General features: G+C 38.7%; 1 protein-coding gene across 1 annotated transcript; it reads right to left on the bottom strand.

Moving 5' to 3' along the window:
• Window positions 1–6,571: 6,571 nt before the first annotated feature.
• Window positions 6,572–20,380, bottom strand: LOC115007827 (myosin heavy chain, fast skeletal muscle-like). Its single transcript, XM_029430827.1, has 41 exons — window positions 20,246–20,380; window positions 20,070–20,105; window positions 19,718–19,928; window positions 19,460–19,603; window positions 19,215–19,371; window positions 19,085–19,112; window positions 18,884–18,995; window positions 18,692–18,784; window positions 18,548–18,611; window positions 18,372–18,470; window positions 18,184–18,287; window positions 17,936–18,074; window positions 17,456–17,574; window positions 17,192–17,341; window positions 16,934–17,104; window positions 16,540–16,846; window positions 16,219–16,292; window positions 15,666–15,753; window positions 15,356–15,473; window positions 15,149–15,272; window positions 14,922–15,058; window positions 13,820–14,075; window positions 13,480–13,722; window positions 13,211–13,387; window positions 12,973–13,118; window positions 12,791–12,881; window positions 11,890–12,279; window positions 11,566–11,692; window positions 11,364–11,482; window positions 11,062–11,258; window positions 10,791–10,974; window positions 10,537–10,702; window positions 10,259–10,383; window positions 9,845–10,153; window positions 9,548–9,751; window positions 9,329–9,454; window positions 8,541–8,711; window positions 8,214–8,318; window positions 7,102–7,197; window positions 6,801–6,932; window positions 6,572–6,671 (listed from the first exon to the last, which is right to left on the bottom strand). The coding sequence occupies exons 3-41, from the start codon at window positions 19,919–19,921 to the stop codon at window positions 6,651–6,653; spliced, it is 5,817 nt and encodes a 1,938-aa protein (XP_029286687.1). The 5' UTR covers window positions 19,922–19,928; window positions 20,070–20,105; window positions 20,246–20,380; the 3' UTR covers window positions 6,572–6,650.
• Between the last annotated feature and the right edge of the window lie 396 nt (window positions 20,381–20,776).

The following is a 20,776-nucleotide window of genomic DNA, read 5'->3' as shown; positions in this document are numbered from 1 at the left end:
CGACATGGGGTCACACTTTAGTAGGCCTCAGATCATTACAAATGCCGGAAACACTTAACTTCGTTTAGCATTCATGAGCAGAATATAAACATTAAATAAATGGTTTATGAAACACTACTGTATAATATAGTTGTACTCAGAAGTGTTTAGTTAATTAAATATGAATGTATTTGTCAACAACTACAGTACATAAGTGGAGGCTGCTGTATAAACACATAATGACAATATAGTAAAAACAATGTGTTTTGAGGAAATGTAAATGTCCATCATTCAGTTCATCATCAAAAAGTTGTGTCCTTTGTTATGACCTCTAAATATAATAAATACGTTTTACAACGTCTTGTTTGTCGTGTGTTTTTCTTGCCTTCTTTTTCTCGCTTCACTTAAAGCAGCCAATGACTAATAACCAGCTTGCGAGGTATTATATCTGCCTATACCTCGGGGATGTCATCATTTCACTTAAAGCAGCGAATGTCCACTTAGAGTAACTTATGATCACATTATAATGCATTATAACAGTGATTACACAAACAATAATGTTGGTGAGTGGCCAGCAATTATGATACATGATCTCATAAGTAATGTGTTGTTATAAAGCATTATAAATATTTACGAGTGCTTATAATTAAACAGTGCTATAAGAAGATTTTAACACATTATAAGTATGTTTATAATGCATTATAGACCTGTGTGTCATATAAAGTGTTACCAAAATGTCTTCATAGAAGAAGTACATTAATAAACACTTGAGACACATCTGCTTATAACTACATTATAGTGTATTACAGGGGTCGGGAACCTTTTTGGCTGTTAAACCTGCAGCTTCAGGGCCGTGTGATCACAGACATGTATGATGCAGTGAGAGCGTTCCAAGCCGAGCTGCCTGTGAGAGACTCTGATGCAGCAGGAAACTTTGGTCACTACGTGTTTCCAAACACTGACAAACATCTCCACCGCTGTGTTCCCGACAGCATTCTGCTGATCAACTGAGAGCATTTGCCGACTTTGCAGCTCAGATATTAAAATTTAACTGCTCAGCAATCCGTTTGCAGTTGACTTAAATATGTTCCATATCTTTTTGCACTTTATCCAATATGTGTATCCTGTTCAATAAATGTGGACCGTGTTTGGCCCTCGACGTAGTCCCAGTTTTTAATGTTGGCCCTCTGTGATTGAGTTTGACCCCCCCGGTCTACTGCTTGCTTTGTGCAGTTTCTCCTCTGCTCGGTTTCGCGACTGGCGGGGCTCCGCCCCCTACGCACACACGTGTGAACACACCTTCACCTACAGTCAGAGACAGAGCGGAGGAAAGGAGAGGGGAGAACTAAAAACAAATCCGCCGCTAAATGTTTTACTTTAAAATGACACAATATAATTATTTATTACCTGTTAATCATGTTAAATGTCAGCTCAAAATTGTCTGCGAGCCATATTGCGTTATCGAAAGAGCCATATATGGCTCGCGAGCCATAGGTTCCCGACCCCTGGTGTATTATAAAGCATTTATTAGATGTTTCTATACGGCTCAGGAATTCTACATGTCTGCAGTTATTCCAATGTTCATCATATTCTGTTATTGCCACACAGTTGAACTGCATAACGCATTACATATCACACTTGTGCAGTAGAGCGCGGTGTTAAAAGCATGACTTTCTTTCTCTTCTCTGCCACATTTCTTCTTTGGGAACTAATTTTACCAGATATTATTTAAATTGGTCTAAGTAAAGCAGCCCTGTTTTTAGACTAATCACATTTTATCCCAAAGAATCTTTTGAATTACTGAAGCCGTACATTGTCCTGATATAGTGCATAAAGGAGCAGACGGGCAATGATTGAATTGGTCCTCTTTCTATTTTTGCACTTATTACTTTCCAGCCTTTACAGTCTGAGTCATTGCAATTTGTAAGAAATTGAGCCACACAAATACACTTGAACTTGAACTACACACTGTCTGGAAAGTGAAGTGAGCTTATGTGGAGCCTGAGCTATTTGAGTTAACACAGTCATTTTAAATAAATCTTAACAAACCTTCTTTTTATGGCGGCTCCAGAGAAAAAAATGTGTAAGTGTAGAATTTAACAAGGTAGTAACAGATATGTCAAAAATGATTGCAAAATGATACTATACTAGAGTGAGAAGTGAAACCTGTTGTTGCCATGTTTACACTCTCTGACCGCTGGTATTAGTTTACATGACTTCTAGGGAGCTGTCTGGAGAGGAAACGGTGTCGGGTTTCTCCCCTACGACGCTGCTCCAACACAGTCTGAGGCTTCAATCTTCACTTTTTTTTTAAATCCCCAATTAGCCCCTAAAATCTCACACTTCTCTTATGAACCAACAGAATGTCAAATATTTAGCGATCTACTGGCTGAGATGTCTGATTTTGGTGGTGGGTTATGAGGGTGTGATGATCCTCAATTTCAGACGGATGACAGGGTCAAAGGGCTTCAGCTTTCTAGGGACTATCTCTGAAATCTAATATCATGAACATTATCACACTCACTGTCGGCGCCACATCAAACAGAGCGGTATGAGAATGTTGTTACATGCTCATTTGTTTTTGACCAAATGTATTGATTTTCAAATACACACTTAAGTTTGAGTAACAGTAATGTGCAGGATGTTTGTCGACTGATTATGATTAAAAATACAGCACCAGTGTAAACAAACAGTAGAGATGTATGGGAATTAAACGTTTCATTTATTTTGACAAGGAGTCATTAATACTTATGTATTTCAACTCTTTCTAACAATGTTGTTTAGTATCGTGAAAATTAATTGTTTGTTCACCTGCCTCAAATTGCCACTTAAGAGACAAACTAAATATTTCTTAACTAAACAGAATTGGCATTAAGTTGAAACCCGAATCATTGATTATGGCAGTGTTTACCAAACCTTTTCTGCAGGGACCCCCTTTAGTAGATACAAATGTTTTCAGACTTTTTCAATAATCACCTCTGCACAGAAATGACAAGTTCAGCAACTCCCTGGAGATAAACACTTCACACGTCAGAGGTATGTTTTTTACTTGTTAAAAACGTATTGTTTAATACAACAACATTGTGTGCCTTACATTTGTTTTATCACTTAGCAGGATTGAATCTTACTGAGTCACTTCAGTTTTTCACTCTTTCACATTTTAATCATAATGTTTCCAGTTTGACACTCCCAAGCTTTACAGTTAGCTCACATAAACAACAACACATTTGTTCTAATTATAACAAATCACTTTTTCCCTTACTTCAATATCCTAAAAATGTTAACAAATGTAAACGTTTGTATCCGATTTCCTTTTGTTGCTTTCACCCTTCACATTCTCCAGCATATCAGATTACAGCTCTGCATTTCTGACAGTATAACATGCTCAGGTGTTGACTATCTCGTCTGCCCTCTGTGCTGCTGAAAGTCAAAGGTTTAAAGGTTTGCTGTTGACAACTCAACTGTCAGTATGAGCCATGAGAAAGGGTTTTGACCCCACTATATCACCTAGTCAAAGGGCTTTTGTGTGTCGGCTTGTGGCTTCAGAAGTCTGACATGTCGCGCTCCATAAAGTTTCCCACTTTGTTTAAGTGTAAACTCTTTGAATGTCGATTGCAGCTCTATTGACCAGCGTGGAATCTTCCGTGAACAGGTGTTTAGATTTGTGTTTCCGGGGTTTTCGAGACAGGCACTTGTGTTGTCTCAAGGGCGTGGATGTATTTATAAACCCTTTCTTTAAATGGACTTGTACTGTTTGTCTTTGACAGATGAACTGAAGACAAGGCAAGGCTAGTAGCCTGACCTTCCCTTAAGGCAAGTGTTTGTTCCCCATACGCAGCAAGAAGGGGATCGAGTTATACGATGTGTAGTAGTTTGCATTCTTTCCTTGTTGAAAGATGACACTGAACTGGCAAAGATGGAAAGGGTATTAAGAGCTAAATACTGAGGACTTCACACCCTACAAAAGAGGCCTATATATTCAATAAAAATGTGAAACTTGATCTCTTATGATCCCGGGTGAGCTTATTTGGAAGAAATACAAATATAGCTGTCTCCTCCACAATGCTCTCAGAGCTCAGCCATTTGTCACTGCCTCAAGTCTTATTGTGGAACAACCTTTGATATAAAACATTCACTTCCTTAGTGGTCTTAGTCTCAAATGTAACAAACTACTGATGTTTCCTAAATATATCATAGTCTTAAGAATTAAAATCCTGTTGTGTTTATTCACAGTGTGTCAAATCTTAATGTGTACACTTTCTGCAGCAGAAACTGCACTGATACCACATAAATAAAAATAATTTGAAAGGATTACTATTTAAATTAAAACCTTTTTGTCCAGTTTCTGTTATTGTCCAACCATAACAATAATATAATGAGGAATGAAAACACGATATGGGAGTAATGGTAAACAGTATAGAGTATATAAAACCGTAAAAAGTAATTAACTGGGGATAAACTCTTCTTCATGGCAGATTTTGTTTCATACCGCAATATCGGTAGAAACCTTTTCGAGTTAACTTTTCTGATTGTTTTGTAGCTAAATAACCAGTTTTAAATGTCTGTTTTTGGCTATTTGATAGATTTTAATACCTGACAAATGAAGGTACTTCATCACATCGATGCAAAACCCGATAAATGCATTATTACTATTGCAGGTTGCAGATTTGCCCACAATGCAACACTATAACCAGAATCTTAAAGAGGTAGTTACTTTTGTATAAATATCTGATATTAGACAAACATATATGTTCTCATTGTCTACATTATCATGTTCCCTTTCTGAAAGCATTTGTATTTCTTCCTCCAGGTACTAATACAAATGTTCACCTCTGTATTTTTGCTGCAGTCCACTCTTCATACAACTATTTCTAAACAATAGGATTTGAGAAGTGAAATATATGTGACTAAGATACATTTGAACAAAACCTTTGAAAAAACAACAGTGTGTCAACAACATTCCTTCTGTTGATTATTATTATTTATCGTCTTTAAAATGACTAGTACTACAGTAGAATACAACTTCATCCTGCACACAGTCAGAATACTGATCAAGTGTGACCACGCTATGTCTATAGTGCATTATAAAAACACTTATAATGCATTATAATCTGTTTATAGCACAGTATAATTACAGTTGTAAATATTCATAACACTTAAAAAACTAATTTTTTATAATGAAGACACTGACACTGAATTTGTTTCAGGCGTTATCTGTATTTTGAGTCAATTGAGTCTTAAAAGTGATTTTTGGGGAAACGTTACATTAGTGAGAAGTAAATGTCAATCATTCAGTTGTTCATCTGAAAGTTGAGTTCTCTGTTGTGACCCTTTAAACAAATACATTTGCTTTGCAAAGTTTTGTGTTCTTGCATAGATTTAATGATATTTTCTTTCACTTTACTTAAAGCAAACACTGGCCTACTTCTAATCACAATATAATGCATTATAACAGCGATTATAACACATTACAAAAATATTAAAAAGTATTACAGTTGTGGGAAGTATAATACACTATGACAATGTCCATGAGTGGCAAGCAAATATGAAGTAAAATTATACTTGATCTTATAATCACATAATTATATAGTGCTATAAGCACATTCCGACGCATTATAAGTATGTTCATAATGCATTATAGAAGTGGACGCACGTGTCTGTAATGCATTATGAACAGAGAAAGTGTTACCTTACTTTCCATATCTGCTATTCAGTGAAAAGCAAAATGCTTTTATAATATAATATAATACTTACTTTCATCTGTATTATTTAAAGATGAATCACTAATACATTGGTTTATAATGAAAGTCTCTCCAGTGTAGCAGAGACATCACGACACACACACACACACGCACGCACGCACACACACACACACACACACACACACACACACACACACACACACCGAGGCATCTGTGTTGTGGTTCACTAATCGGTCTATTTTCATCACAACTTGAGATGGTCCAACACATGTTTTGAAGCACGTAAAAAAACTCTAAGGTCACTGGGCTGTCAGTAACATTATCACCACAAGGCAAAGATTTACAGTTATTGTAACCTGGAGGACTTTCACGTGATAACAGGCGACAGTTAACAACCCGGTTATTTTAAATGAAGAAGCTACATACGCTGCTGCTCTAATGTAGACGCATCACACGCCACTCAAAATCAGTTTATTTCCAGCGTTACTTTTAGATTCATGTTCTCCTGAGAAAAGTTTGATGATTTCTTACACTTGACGTGATTTTCAATTACTTTATTTAAATGTGTAATGAAAGTCAATAATTTCTTCAGCTGTAGCTCGTGCCATCTATTTGCTTTGATTAATTTCTGCGTGGAGTGGCTTAATAAAAGGAGCAAAAAAATGTTTTGTGTGACTACACTATTTTATATTTTATAAGTTTTATAAGACACGAGACATTTAGATTTGTTTAAATAATATTGTAATAAAGTGTATGACCTAACATTTGTACATTTCTGCTCATATGTTTGTGTATAATTGATTCCATGCATGCTTTAAATTAAGAGTGAAGTGAATTTAATTAATGGCACAAACAAGGTATTCAATTGCTTTCAGATTTATTTATTTTTACACACATACACACTCAACACATCAGACAAAAAGATCATATTTTATGATTTCTTGTGCCGTGTTTCGTCTCGACTGATGCTCATTCTTCGGCCTCCTTTCCCTTTACAGTAATACAAAAGAGACAAAGTTAGCATTTAAACACTTTTTCAAGATGTAAAGAAACAGAAAATCTTTGTATAAATACCATGAGAATGTACTTCTGAAAGAAAATAAATTAAAAGGAACATACCCTGACGATCTCACGACTTTTGACTCTCAGCTTGTTGACCTGAGACTCGGCGATGTCGGCGCGCTCCTCAGCTTCCTCCATCTCATGCTGCACCTTCCTGTACCTGGACAGGTGACTGTTGGCCTGCTCCTCCTGGAGACCACAAAGTTAAAGAAGTGACGCCTCGAACAATCTTGCAGTTGTACGAGATGAAAATCTCACACTAAATCACGGGTCATGCATCATGCTGTCAGTCCACTGGTGTTGGTGTTACTGGTGTGACGCCTATTTGCGTTGGATGCGTTGAATATTTCACACTCACAGCCTCCTCAGACTGCCTCTTGTAGGATTTCACTTTCAGCTGCAGCTTGTCCACCAGGTCCTGAAGTCGGGCGATATTCTTCTTGTCCTCCTCAGTCTACAGGCATTATACAGTACAGTCTGTGTGAGACCAACACTAATACCTTCATCCCGACGCGTTTTAGAAATATCTTTACAAACACCTGAGAGCACATTCCTACATACACCTTCCACAGTGAAGACAAGAGCAACCAAACAGGCAACAAACACTGAAGCTATTATCATTCAACCACTTGTGCAACGTCTTGAGGGGATCCTTCAGTGCTGTAAATCAAGCTGCCTGTGAGAACTGACAAATTCACAAAGAATGGACTGCAGTAGCTGAAAGAAGAATTAAGCATCATCTGTACTCGCTGTCGGCGCCGTCTCAAGGTTTGATTGACAACAGATATTGTGCTCATGATATTACAGCACAAACACAGAAATAAAGTTTTGCAACTTGTGCAATTTGCACTTTGTTCGAATAAATAATTTGTTTATTAGTTTTATAATAAATTCATTTTTCATTAATATTCATTTATTTTTCATGTCACTGCATCACAAAATTAATGAGTCTGAGCAGTCAGCCCTTATAAATAAGATAAGATAAGAACTTTGTTTAACTCGAGGGAAATTGTTGAGCAACAGTTGCAATACACAGTAGGAACAGTATAAGATTTACAAAACAAAAATGTACCCAAATTTACAAATAGTGCAAAATGCGCTTAAGTCTGAAGACGCTAATATTTTGGCTATTGGTGCCAATTGTATATTGGGCTGTTGGCCAAGCACCAAGACGCTGTTAGTGGTGCATTTCAGCCTTTGTTAAACAGATCTATAAATATCACATATGGTCAACACATATACAAGCACATAACTGCTTGTATTTATAGCTGCATTGGTAAGGGGTTTATTTTCGGCCTTGGTCCCCTCACTTCAGTTTGTCTGTAGCTTCACACATATGATGGGAATTCACGCCCTCTAGGGGTTTGAAAAATATTCTACATCCAGTTTTTCTTCAACAGCACAAATTGTAGAACTGCTTCAGAAAATATCGTATGATAATAAACACTATTTAAATAAGGTTTTCTGTACCTGGTAAGTCAGTTCCTTCACTCTGCGTTCATATTTACGGACGCCTTTCACAGCTTCAGCTCCTCGCCTCTGCTCGGCCTCGACTTCAGATTCAAGTTCTCGGACCTGAACGATAAGAAGAGCAGATTTTAAGGTGACAAGACTGAACATGTTTGAACAGATAACAAATCCTTTATGAACATGTTGGTAAACATGTTTGCTGGAGGATTTAAATACCTTCAAAATAAAGCTGAAAGTCATCAATTTGACATCAATGATGGTTTCGTTTTAAAACCAAATTGCAAGAGACAAAACGAAACAAAGATAATTCCTGTATCGTGAACTTACCCGGGCCTCCAGTTTCTGGAGCTGCTTCTTGCCGCCCTTCATGGCCAGATTCTCAGCTTCATCAAGGCGGACCTGCAGGTCCTTCACTGTCAGCTCCAGGTTCTTCTTCATCCTCTCCAAATGAGAGCTGGTGTCCTGCTCCTTCTTCAGCTCTTCTGCCATCATGGCGGCCTAAACATGTAAGCGATTGTAAGAAGGCTAATGAGCCGAATGATCAAGTGAAATAAATCCAAACGTAACACAAAAGTGTAGATTACTACAGGATAGTGTTCAGATGTAAACATAAAGCAATATAAATGTGCTTTAAGTTATAATGGAATTACAATGTCTATAAAAGTAATGTCATATTTATTTGTCCCACACTGTTTTGGGTAATGTTTTCTTTTACGTCAGTCATTCCCTGGGCTCACTTTTTTTGTTAACTGATGATTCCAGTTCAGTTTAACGAGGAGCAGTTTAACGAGGAGCAACAACTCTAAAAGTAATAATGTTATACTGTATAACCAAGATGCATTGACCCTTGCTAGAATATTTGATTAGATAAAGTTTCCAACATTTTTTAAACATAAAATTGTATTGTTGATGACTGTCTGTTACACAGGTTGTATATTCTACTTTATTCATAATCAGTCTGTAATTAGCCATCAATTTCATTTAGCTGTCCTTTATTTAAAACCATGCTACTCCTGGTAACCGCTGCAAAGTCACAACTTTGAGCTCCAATCTTGGACCTTCTGTAAAAGCAGCTTGGTATTGAATGAAACAATAAAACAGCAAACAGGACTCACATCAGTGATGGCCTTCTTGGCCTTCTCTTCAGCATTTCTTGCTTCCTGGATAGAATCTTCCACTTCCCCTTGGATCTGGACAAAGTCAGCCTCCAACTTCCTCTTAGTGTTGATGAGATTTGTGTTCTAAAAGAAAAATAAATGGTGAGGTTTCCAATTTCCTGAGCATGTACTACAGTGTCTTGTATTTAACAGTACTGATAAAATATAGATATAAACCTGAGAGTGCAGCAGTCCCACACGCTCGCTGGCATCAACCAGCTCCTGTTCAGCCACTTTGCGGCTTCTGTCCGTCTGCTCCAGTGCAGCTCTCAGCTCCTCGATCTCAGCCAGCATCAGGTTGTTCCTGCGCTCCACCATGGCTACCTGCTCCTTCATGTCCGCCTCACCTCTCAGTGCTTCATCAAGGTGCAGTATCGCATCCTAAATGAGTATTTAAAAAAACAAAAAACATTTGCAATGCTTTCTGAATAAAGAAAACTTTACCTTCAATTTTCCTTTAATTAGCCACCATACCTTCAGCTGTCCCTGCACGTTTCTCAGCTGTTTCTGGGCTTCAGCGGCCTGGCGGTTGGCGTGGCTCAGCTGAATCTCCATCTCATTGAGGTCTCCCTCCATCTTCTTCTTGACTCTCAGGGCATCATTCCTGCTCCTGACCTCGGCATCCAAAGTGCTCTGCATGGTCTCAATCACTCTCTGGCTGTTCCTCTTGATCTGCTCAATCTCCTCGTCCTTCTCTGCAAGTTTTCTGTCAATTTCATTCTTCACCTGGGTGAGTTCGAGCTGAACACGCATAATCTTGGATTCTTCGTGCTCCAGTGTTGCCTACATAATGAAATGTAAGGTAGAAAACTTCAGAATTAAGAAGTATGAAGTATACAGAAGGTTGCAGCGATCGGATCAAGAAGCGCCTTAAGTCATTTTAAATACCTCAGCCTCCTCTAGCGCAGTCTGTACTTCTGCTTTCTCGCACTCTGCTGTCTTCTTCCCCTTTTCCAGTTCATGAATCGTCTTTCCTGATTCACCAATGTGTTCGGTCAAATCGGTGATTTCCTCTGTTGAGAAAACAAAACACAAAATTCACATAAAACATTAAAAAATATTTGTCAACAAAGTTTAGTGACATGGTGTAAGATTGCTTCGTTTTTTTATCAATCGTGAATGTTTCATATATTTAGTAAAGAATGTATTTATGTTTGTAGTCTTACGTTGCAGGTTCTTGTTCTCTCTCTTCAGGGTCTCCAGGTGGTCCAGACATTCTTCATATGAATTTTTCAATTTGAACATCTCTGTGCTTAATGAGCGAGACTCCTTCTGAGCTCCCTCCAGCTCTGCCTGGCTCTCCTCATATTTCTGCTTCCACTCTGCAAGAACCTGAAAGTACGACAAACAATTGAATGTTTCTTTCTGTCACCTCACATTAACCAGCCAATAATCATATGTTTGTACAAAATTATCTAACCTTGTCAAAGTTCCTTTGCTTCTTGTCGAGGTTAGCAGCCAGAGCATTAGCTCTCTCCACATCAATCATCAGGTCCTCCACTTCACCCTGCAGTCTCTGCTTTGTCTTTTCCAGAGAGCCACATTTTGCATTCACAGCCTCGATGGATTCCTCTGCATCCTGAAGACGCTGGGCAAGCTTTTTTCTGAAAAACCATACAGTAAACAGGTGTTATGCTGATTTACAGAATCAATGCATGTGGAAACAGAGTGATTTTAGGACTGTTCATTACTTGGCCTCTTCCAGCTCCTCAGTGCGCTGAATGGCATCCGTCTCATATTTGGCTCTCCACTGAGCCACTTCGCTGTTGGCCTTGGACATTGCACGCTGCAGCTCAGATTTGGCCTCCTGCTCCTCCTCGTACTGCTCTCTGAGCAGGTCGCAGTCATGACGAGCCGACTGAACAGCATGAGCCAGAGCGTTCTTCGCCTTATAATGACAAAATATATATAATGTGGCAAATTTAATTTATTCTTATTAAGAAATACATTAGGCTATTTGTGGCTACATTATAAAAAAGATATACTTCAGTACCTTAACTTCTTCCTCAAGGTGTCTTTTGAGCTCCTCAATTTGGTGAATATAAGCCTGTTTTCCTCTTGTGAGCTGTGAAACAAGAGACTCCCTTTCCTCCAACTGATGACCAAATTCCCCTGATTGGAAAAGTATTCTTTGTTTAGTGATTTGTGCTAACTTACAAGTGTTTTATTACTCTCATCCCAGATGTTGCACTCACCATTTTCAGTCATCAGTCTTGATCTTTGAACATTAATATCATTTAACTGACGCATATGTTCTTCATTCTTGGTCTTAAATTCACTCAGTTGATCCTCAAGAGAACGGCACATTTTCTCCAGGTTACCCTGCGGACACAAATCAACACGATGTTAAGTCCACTGAGGTCATAATGCTTCTGATGATGATAAAAGGAGAGGAGGCGGAACACAGTCATAGTAGATACATTTTTCTGAAAAACAACTGCATTTTGTTGAGCGACCCTGTGTTGCAGAATGACAACAAATGAATCTGAAATGAATTGTAGTAAATTTGTAAATGTTACTTTTGATTTTGCGACAGACTCCATGTTGCTGCTGAGATCATCGATCTCCATCTTGAATTCACTTTTCTCTTTCTCCAGCTTCTGTTTGACTCTCTGGAGGTTGTCAATCTGTTCTCCCAGCTCTGCCACACTGTCGGCCTGCTTCTTGCGGAGAGCTGCAGCTGTGGCCTCGTGCTGCAGGGTGGACTCTTCGAGGTCACGACGCAGCTTCTGAAACTCGGCCTCACGCTTCTTGTTCATCTCGATCTGAACAGACGTTGCTCCGCCAGATTCTTCCAGCCTCTCGCTGATCTCTTCAAGTTCCCTGGAGAGATCAGACCTCTGCTTCTCCACCTTGGCTCGAGCTGCCCGCTCAGCCTCGATCTCCTCCTCCAGCTCCTCAATACGAGCCTGTGATGCAAAAAAAGAAAAGAAAAGTACAGTCATGTTAAAGTCTTATTTCAAATGTATAATATTTGACATGGGTCTATGACAACATTTATTATCCAAAGCCAAGACAGTGTTATTCATAATAATACAGAAAACAACAACTTTTAATTTAGAATTAAATGAATCGTCAGAAAGGCCTATGAAATAGCAGTTAAACAACAGGACACTTAAAAAGTCTCAAGTGAAGCAATATGTTAGATTGTTATGACTTTTAAAATAATTGACTTTTCTTTTCCCAAATCCTAAATGTTTGTTATAGCTTTTCAAATGGCTTAGTTATGTACATGCAAGTGAAAAATACATAAAATGAATGAGTGTAAAATAACTGCGTTCCTGAATTTCATTCCATCCATCCATCACTCACTTCCATAAGAAAGATACATTTGTAGACATATATTTTTGACTGAGACACAATGACAAACATTTAACTAAATTTCATTCCACAAAGCCCAAACACATGTTTACACATTACCTGCAGTTCCTTTATTTTCTTATGAAGTTGAATACTGATTGACTGTTCATCTTCTATCTTGCCAAGAAGCTGACTCATCTCAAAGTCCCTCCTTTTGTTAGAAACAATAATACAAAATGTTAGATGTACACTGGTATTTGGGAATTGGGGAGGTAATACATTAAGTTCTCATTATCACTTACTTCTTTATTTTCTCATCAGACTGCTGCTTGTCATTCTCCAGATCCATGATGCATTCATGAGCCAGTTTCAAATCTCCCTCAAGCTTTCTTTTTGATCGCTCCAGATCCATACGGAGCTTCTTCTCTTGCTCCAGGGAACCTTCGACCTAGTGTATTCACATATAGTGTAATGAGTGCCAGTGGAAATATAGACATAACTTTGGTGCACTTGTTTCAAACTAATAAAACAGCCTCTTACGTCGTCCACTTGTTGCTCCAGCTTGACTTTGGCCTTCGTCAGAGTGTTGACTTTGTCTTCCTCTGCCTGCAGATCATCAAGGGTCTGCTGATGGGCCTCTTGGAGGGCTTTCTTCTCTTTGGTCAACTTGGCAATGGCTTCATCTTGAGATGTCATTTCCTCCACCAGGTTTTTAACCTTAACAGTTTATAAAAAATACAATTGTTAAATATGTAATCAGTGTTCTTCTAATGAGCACAGTTCAGTAAAGTGAAATCAGAGACATGAACCTTGTTCTCAGTGGCATGTTTCTCCTTTTCCACTTTGGCCAGGGTCAGCTCCAAGTCATCAATGTCTCTCTTCAACTCAGAGCACTCGTCCTCCAGCTTCCTCTTCTTTGCAGTCAGCTCAGCGTTCATTTCCTCCTCATCCTCCAGTCTTTCAGATGTCTCTTTAAGTTTGGCTTCAAACTGGATTTTTGATTTAATGAGCCCCTCACACCTTTCCTCTGCATCGCTGAGGTTTTCACCTTCCTAGATTTGATATGACATAAAAATTAAAATGATATTTATTGAACTTAAAAACCAGGATCTCTGACAAAGTAATTCCTTCTTTCTATTTTTAACGTACAGACTGAATTTGCAGCTGCAAGTCATTCTTCTCCTGCAGCAGAGAAACCATCTTTTCCTCCAGTTCCTTCTTCTTAGACAGAGCCTTTGCTAGATCCTCTTTCATCTTTGCAAAGTCCTCTTTCATTTGCGCCATCTCTTTTTCAGTCTCTGCACTCTTCAGCAGAGGCTTGATCTTGAAGTACAGCTTCATCCATGGCCAGGTTTTGACATTCATGAATGAGCGGATGTTGTACTGGATGGAGTAAATGGCCTCCCTGTTGACACAAGACACAGAAAAAAATCTGATTTTTTCTCCTCCTCCAGTTTTATAGAAACAGTAGGACAGTTTGCTGAAACTGTATTTCTGCAACCCTTAAATATCTTTTTTTGTGTAGAAACAATATAACATTGTGGAAACATGTTACTGTGTTATTGACAGTAAGCCACTACTGAATAAGAAATAAGAACAAAAATAAGACCGACATTTATATCATTCATTCATGTTGTCTGCAAAGATAGAGAAGAGCAGACTTCTATGTCTACCCGGACCCCATTAGGATGTCAGACATATACTGAAATTAATTAAATATGAATCACTTTAAAACAACCCAACATATCTGCATACTATAGCTCAGACTACAAAAACAAGTCCAGTAACTGCATTCACAATAATGGTTACAGGAAGTACGAAGAATATGCTGCTTAAACAGTTTTCTCGTCGTGTTTTACATCTGTTGCACTTTTCCTTAGCAGTGACTCAATGTCCAAGGTATGAGCAAGATAACAAACATCACTGTACTGCTATTACACTTAATGTTTGCACTTGAATTCAAAGAAATAAATCGGCCACTGTTGCTATACAAGTCACGTGAGAATCATAAACTTAAAGTAGGCCCCAGATTAATAAAAGACTCATTGAGATACATTGTAAAGAATCAGTGTGAGCTGTAACACTGATACATGCCGTTATTAAAATATGATCTAGATAAAACAGAAAGGACATACAACACTGTATCATCCACTAACTATAGCAAATATGTTCTACTCTAAAAATCTATTTCAATGTTTTTTTTCCTGTAAGTGCCACAGTATATTTGTAGTTTACAAAATACTAAGCCTACCTTCGCTGCATCATCTTGACAAACTCTCTCCTCATGAGGAAACCTCTGCAGAGAGCCTGAGTCATTCTGACCAGCTCAACCAGTTTCTCATCCCTCATCTCCTCCAGAGTACCCAGCAGTCCAGCCTTGAAGAATACCTGACAATAGATATAATAACATGGATTTAACCACAAATAAAATCAGTTTCAAGCAACAGTAATTCCATTATTTCATGATTGTTTATTTACCTTGGTGTGGCCAAATTTGTACTGTGATTTATCCACATCGATGGATTCCAGCAGTTTCTCTGAGGCCTTCTTGTTGTCGATGAACTGTCCATCGGGGATAACACTGGCATTCAATACTTTGTATCTGAAAGGATTTACTTAAATCAGATCATCACCAGAATAGAATCAACACATGTGGACTGAGAGGTACAGAAGAAGCTACAGTACCTCTGCTTGAAGTCACCATAGAGGACTCTGCTGGGGAAACCCTTTCTGCAGATCCTGATACCTTCCAGCACACCGTTACACCTCAGCTGGTGGATGACCAGGAAGTTCTCCATGAGACCTTAAACAGTAAAAAACACAATGTGATTGACATGAAGCCCTTGCACAGATCATTGTGTGTCATTTGCAGACAGGCTAACCATACAGTCGATGAACAAGAGTGAATTATGGGTTCATAAAGACCTCCATCATTTGAATTGTTGGGAGTATTAGACTTCTGTCAGTCATAGAAATTACTTTTTTTGTAACCTACCTGGTGTTTTGGATTCATTGGGAATCAAACAGCGCACAAAGTGTGGGTGAGTGCTCCTTAAGTTGGTCATCAGCTTGCCCAAGTTTTCCTGTTGATTGACAAAAAAAAATGTTATTTCCCCAAAAGTTTGACAACAGACATGACTTCACTGCCCTTCATGTTTCATGAATTTTAGACCATATAACGCCACTACACAAAAAAGAAATGGTGGCAAATAAAAGAGATTAACATTTAAGTTTCAGTCTCATGACTGGAGAAGGACATGTGTCAGTTTGCTTGCTTCTCCGACAGTTTGCTGTATCAGGAGATTGAACCCTGACCATCCATGTTGAACGTTTCCCTAAACAATATGTCACCTTGATCTGCAGCGATGTGCATTCAGGTAACAAATCTTGGCTGCTATGAAATCTATGGTATTAAAGAGTCGCTGGTAAACTACATGCATGCTTCTTGTGGTAAGCTTAGTTAGCCTCTCCTATTATGAACAGTGGACAGTCGTTCATATAAGTATTCAAAAAACAAAAAGTATTTGTGAAAATAATAGTAATAATACCCTGAAGAGAGCTGATACTGTCTGGAAGGAGCCACCTTTCTTCTTGCCACCACCCTTCTTTCCACTTTTACCATCTGTAAAAACAAACTGGAATTACTTCCAAGTATAATAGTATTGCTGTTGCATTAATATACTTTTTACATTTTTATCTTAAATTCTTTGAGTTTGTATAAACCCAATCAGCTTTCCTTATTCCTTCCCTGTATAAACATCTAACTATGAAATATATTGAGGATGTCTGGCTGAAATGACCATAATTCAGAACAATTCCTAACATCTTACATGTTGTGTAGAACCTTAAATATAAAATAAGATCCTTACCTTCTGCTGCGTTATGTGATGCATAGAGGAGAGCCAACAGTTTGACTGAAGACTTCTGGTAGAGCTGAACCACTGAGTCGTTCAGGGGGTCTTTGTTCTTGTCCAGCCATCCATTGACACTGTATTCAACAGTGCCGGCATAGTGCATCAGACCAAAGTGAGCCTCAGCTTTGCCTTTGCTAGGTTTGGGCTTCTGGAAGGGAGCGCTTTTACCAATATGCTGGTCATACAGCTTGTTCTTGAACGTGACGTCTGTTGCCTTGGGGAACATGCACTCCTCTTCAAGGATGGAGAAGATGCCCATTGGCTGTCAAGATGAAATGATTGTTTAAAACAGAAGCTTCAAGTCATAAGATAGTTTCCTGTGTTTGTGAATATACAGCATGTCGCTCACCTTCTCAATCAGCTCAATGCAGGCAGCCAAGTCCATACCAAAATCAATGAACTCCCATTCAATTCCCTCTTTCTTGTACTCTTCTTGCTCGAGGACAAACATGTGGTGGTTGAAAAACTGTTGCAGCTTTTCATTGGTGAAGTTGATGCACAGCTGCTCCAAGCTGTTATACTTGAGATGGGAAAGAAGATAAAGTGTCAGACTCTCATTGTGCTGGTTCACTCTGTGAAACTTAACAGTAATGTGTTGTTTACTTACATCAAAGATTTCAAACCCGGCAATATCCAGCACACCAATGAAGAACTGTCTGGGCTGCTTTGTATCCAGCATCTCATTAATTCTGACGACCATCCACAAGAACATTTTCTCATAGACAGACTTGCAGAGAGCATTGACCGAATTGTTGACCTGATTTTACAGATACAACAGAAATAAAACATTAATATCATTAATCATTATCCTTTTCAGGGGTTAAACAGGTGATAGTGTTAAGATTCACAGGACTGTAGGTGAACATTTTACCTGAGGCACAGTCTGGCCTTTAGTCACATATTCATTTCCGACTTTCACCCTGGGGTAGCACAGAGCCTTCAGGACGTCAGCTGAGTTCAGGCCCATGAGGTAGCCGATTTTGTCGGCGACTGAAAAGAAAAGAAAACTGAAGGATATTTTGGAGGTCATTTTATAGATGAATAGTGATGCACGATATTGGTTTATTATGCCTACTGTTATTGTGATGGTGCACTGGCAGATGCCGACATAAAATACGATGCTTTTAAAAATGTACACATTCACTGGGTAAAATAAGAAGGAACACTACTGCAACTTAGGTTACATGTAAAATATGCTATATTTATTATTATGTAACATATCACATACACAAATCTCTATATAAACTAATGAATTCGGTATTTATCGGCAATACCAAAGAAGTAATAACTATAGAGAATACAAAAGATTCCAATTAATAACTTTCTGCTTGTTTTCAAATGTGCAACATACCCTCGGTGCCATCGGGCTCAGCCTGCTCTTCACGCTGCTTCTGCTTGAACTTCATTCCTCCGTGATGCATCACAGCTCCAGTCAGCTTGTAAATGCCGATCTTCTCATCAGCAGTGAAGCCCAGGATGTCGATGGCAGTCTGTGAGTATTCAAAGAAAAGTCACAAGTTCTGCTCTCATTGCTCTTTAAAAAATAAACACAATTCTAAATGAATACAGTTGAGGGTGTGGATTTGATCGTTTCCTTACATCAGTGGCGACGAACTCCTCAATGTCATCAATACTCTTGACAGTGATTTCACCCTGACTGATCATGGGATAGTCGAAAGGATTGGTGGTGATGAGGAGAGCCTCTGAAGAAACAAAGCTTGTTGTTAATTCTTGGTCAGCAAATATGATTCAGCAGGTAGTGAATGAATGTTTTAATAATGTCTCACCTATCAGCTCAGGTTTGTGGCCCGTCATGAGCTGATAGAAGATGTGGTAGCTCCTCTCAGCACTCAGCTGGAACGTCACTCGAGACTTCTCCAGCAGATCTGTTGATCACACAGTGACACACCAGTCAGCTCTGTTGAATAAGCTGAACAAAAACAAACTAAGGTATCTTCCTTACATGTCTCAATGTCTGCTGAGGCCAACTTCCCCGATGTTGCAAAATGGATTCTGATGAATTTACCCTAAAGGAGGACTAAAGATTAGAATTTCAACTTATTACATTCCTATATTGTTTAAAAGACTTACGTTAACAAACACTTACAAAGCGGGATGAGTTGTCATTCCTCACAGTTTTGGCATTACCATACGCCTCCAGCAGTGGGTTTGCTGCAATGATTTGATCCTCCAGTGACCCCTAGAAATAACATTAATTTAGTCAATGTAATAGTATTAATAATAAATAAATATTAAGAAATAAATACATTTCATATTAATATTGTTCGACTTCTCTTGCCTTCATCTTGCTAGCCTGCTCCTCTGCTTTCTTTCCTCCAGCTACTGCGATTGTCGCAAAGTACTGGATGACACGTTTGGTGTTGACAGTCTTTCCTGCACCGGATTCTCCGCTGGGTTGAGGGATGTGTTCATAAGTATTATTTGAAATGACTCATGTTGCCAATACTCATACTGTAGATAATATAAAGTTCTCACTTACGTAATCAGGATGGACTGGTTTTCTCTATCTGCAAGACATCAAAATGGTGTACAACAGTTAGGAGTTGACTTTTCTAAAAGTACAGCTGCTATATATCTGGACACACAATAGCTTACAAACTGACTGATACCTTGGAGCATGAACTGATAGGCGTTATCAGAGATGCAAAAGATGTGGGGTGGAGCCTCAATCCTCTTTTTGCCTCTGTATCCTGCGACAACCTTTGAGTCGTACACTGGGAGCCACTTGTAGGGGTTGACAGTGACGCAGAACAGCCCTGAGTAGGTCTGTAGAGACAGAGAGGATTTTTACTGACGGACATCTTTCTGTAGTCATTGTTTGGTCTACTGACATGATGATCAGGTCAGAACTCACGTAGATCATCCATGCTGCATAGCGCTCTTTGAGGTTATACAGCACAGAAGGCTCACTGAGGTGGGTCATCATGGCCATGTCTTCAATCTTATCGTACTTTGGAGGATTCATGGGGAAGATTTCTGTGTCTTTCACAGTGAGAGTCTGCACCAAAGCAGTGAAGAGTTAGTTCTGAGAATGTGCAACACCATTAGGAATAAAGTGAGATGATATGCAGACATTATCTTTACTTGACTAGATGAATAGATGTCCACATACCTTTCCACCCTTAACTTCAACGGTAGCTTTGCTACCCTCGTTTTTCACTAGTTTCCCCTTCAAATACATCTGAGTGGGCTCCGTCACGTAATAAGCTGATTTGGCATCAAAGGGAGTATTTTGAGACTCTACTCTCTCCCTTTCAGATTTCCGGAGGTATATGGCCGCCGGGCCAAAACACTCCATTTCAGCGTCCGTACTCATGGCTCCTCTGTAAAAAATAATGAAAGTACAAATTAAATAATAAAATTTGGATTTTTAGATTGAATAAAATAAAGAAATGCATGGCTTATCAATACAATTACAATATTAATTTATTATCCTTTTTACAGTCAAGTCAAAAGTCATTTACCTTTTTGATGCCAAGTGATGGAGTTGTTATGTGGATCTTAAAAAAAGTCAAAATCAAATCAAATCAAATAATTACATGCAAGTCTCATTAAAGCTGAAATCGACAACTTTCTGCAATCTTGCAAAAGAACAACTGTTGAACAATTAATTAATGAAAAGCATCGCAAAAAGACTCACCCTTGATGGCAGCCCCGTTAGTCCCAAACTTCTGACCAGCCTGGGAGTGCGTCTTTTATACTGAAATCTCTGGACACCACGCAGAAGCAGACCTCCTGTTTAGGTCACTGAGCTGGTCCTCAGCAGGATACCAGAACTCCACCCCATCATCACAACTGGTGTCACCTTATCCTGTAAGAGACATAAACAACATTAACTTTAAATGAAGCCCTGGAACAAAACTGCAGATTCCTGTCCAAAGACCAACCAGCTGGTTATGACTGTACATCTCACATCTCAATATGTGGTTTAGTTATGACCAATACATGACGTAGACTTTCTGTATTTTTACTATAGGACTTTTTTGTATAAATGAAAATTAAGAATTAAGCTATTACAAAAAATCTTTATGCTTGTAGGCCAGAAAACCTTATTACAGGATTATTTTTCTTCATCTGCATGCACACAAGTTTGTTATACCATCAAACAAACCTTTGGCAGTGACATTGTTTCAACATCTCTGAAGCATAGGGCCAAGTGTTTGGCTAATTT

Source organism: Cottoperca gobio, chromosome 5 (assembly GCF_900634415.1).
Source record: "Cottoperca gobio chromosome 5, fCotGob3.1, whole genome shotgun sequence".
In the NCBI taxonomy this organism is placed as follows: Eukaryota; Metazoa; Chordata; class Actinopteri; order Perciformes; family Bovichtidae; genus Cottoperca; species Cottoperca gobio.
This window is presented reverse-complemented; position numbering and strand designations above follow the sequence as displayed.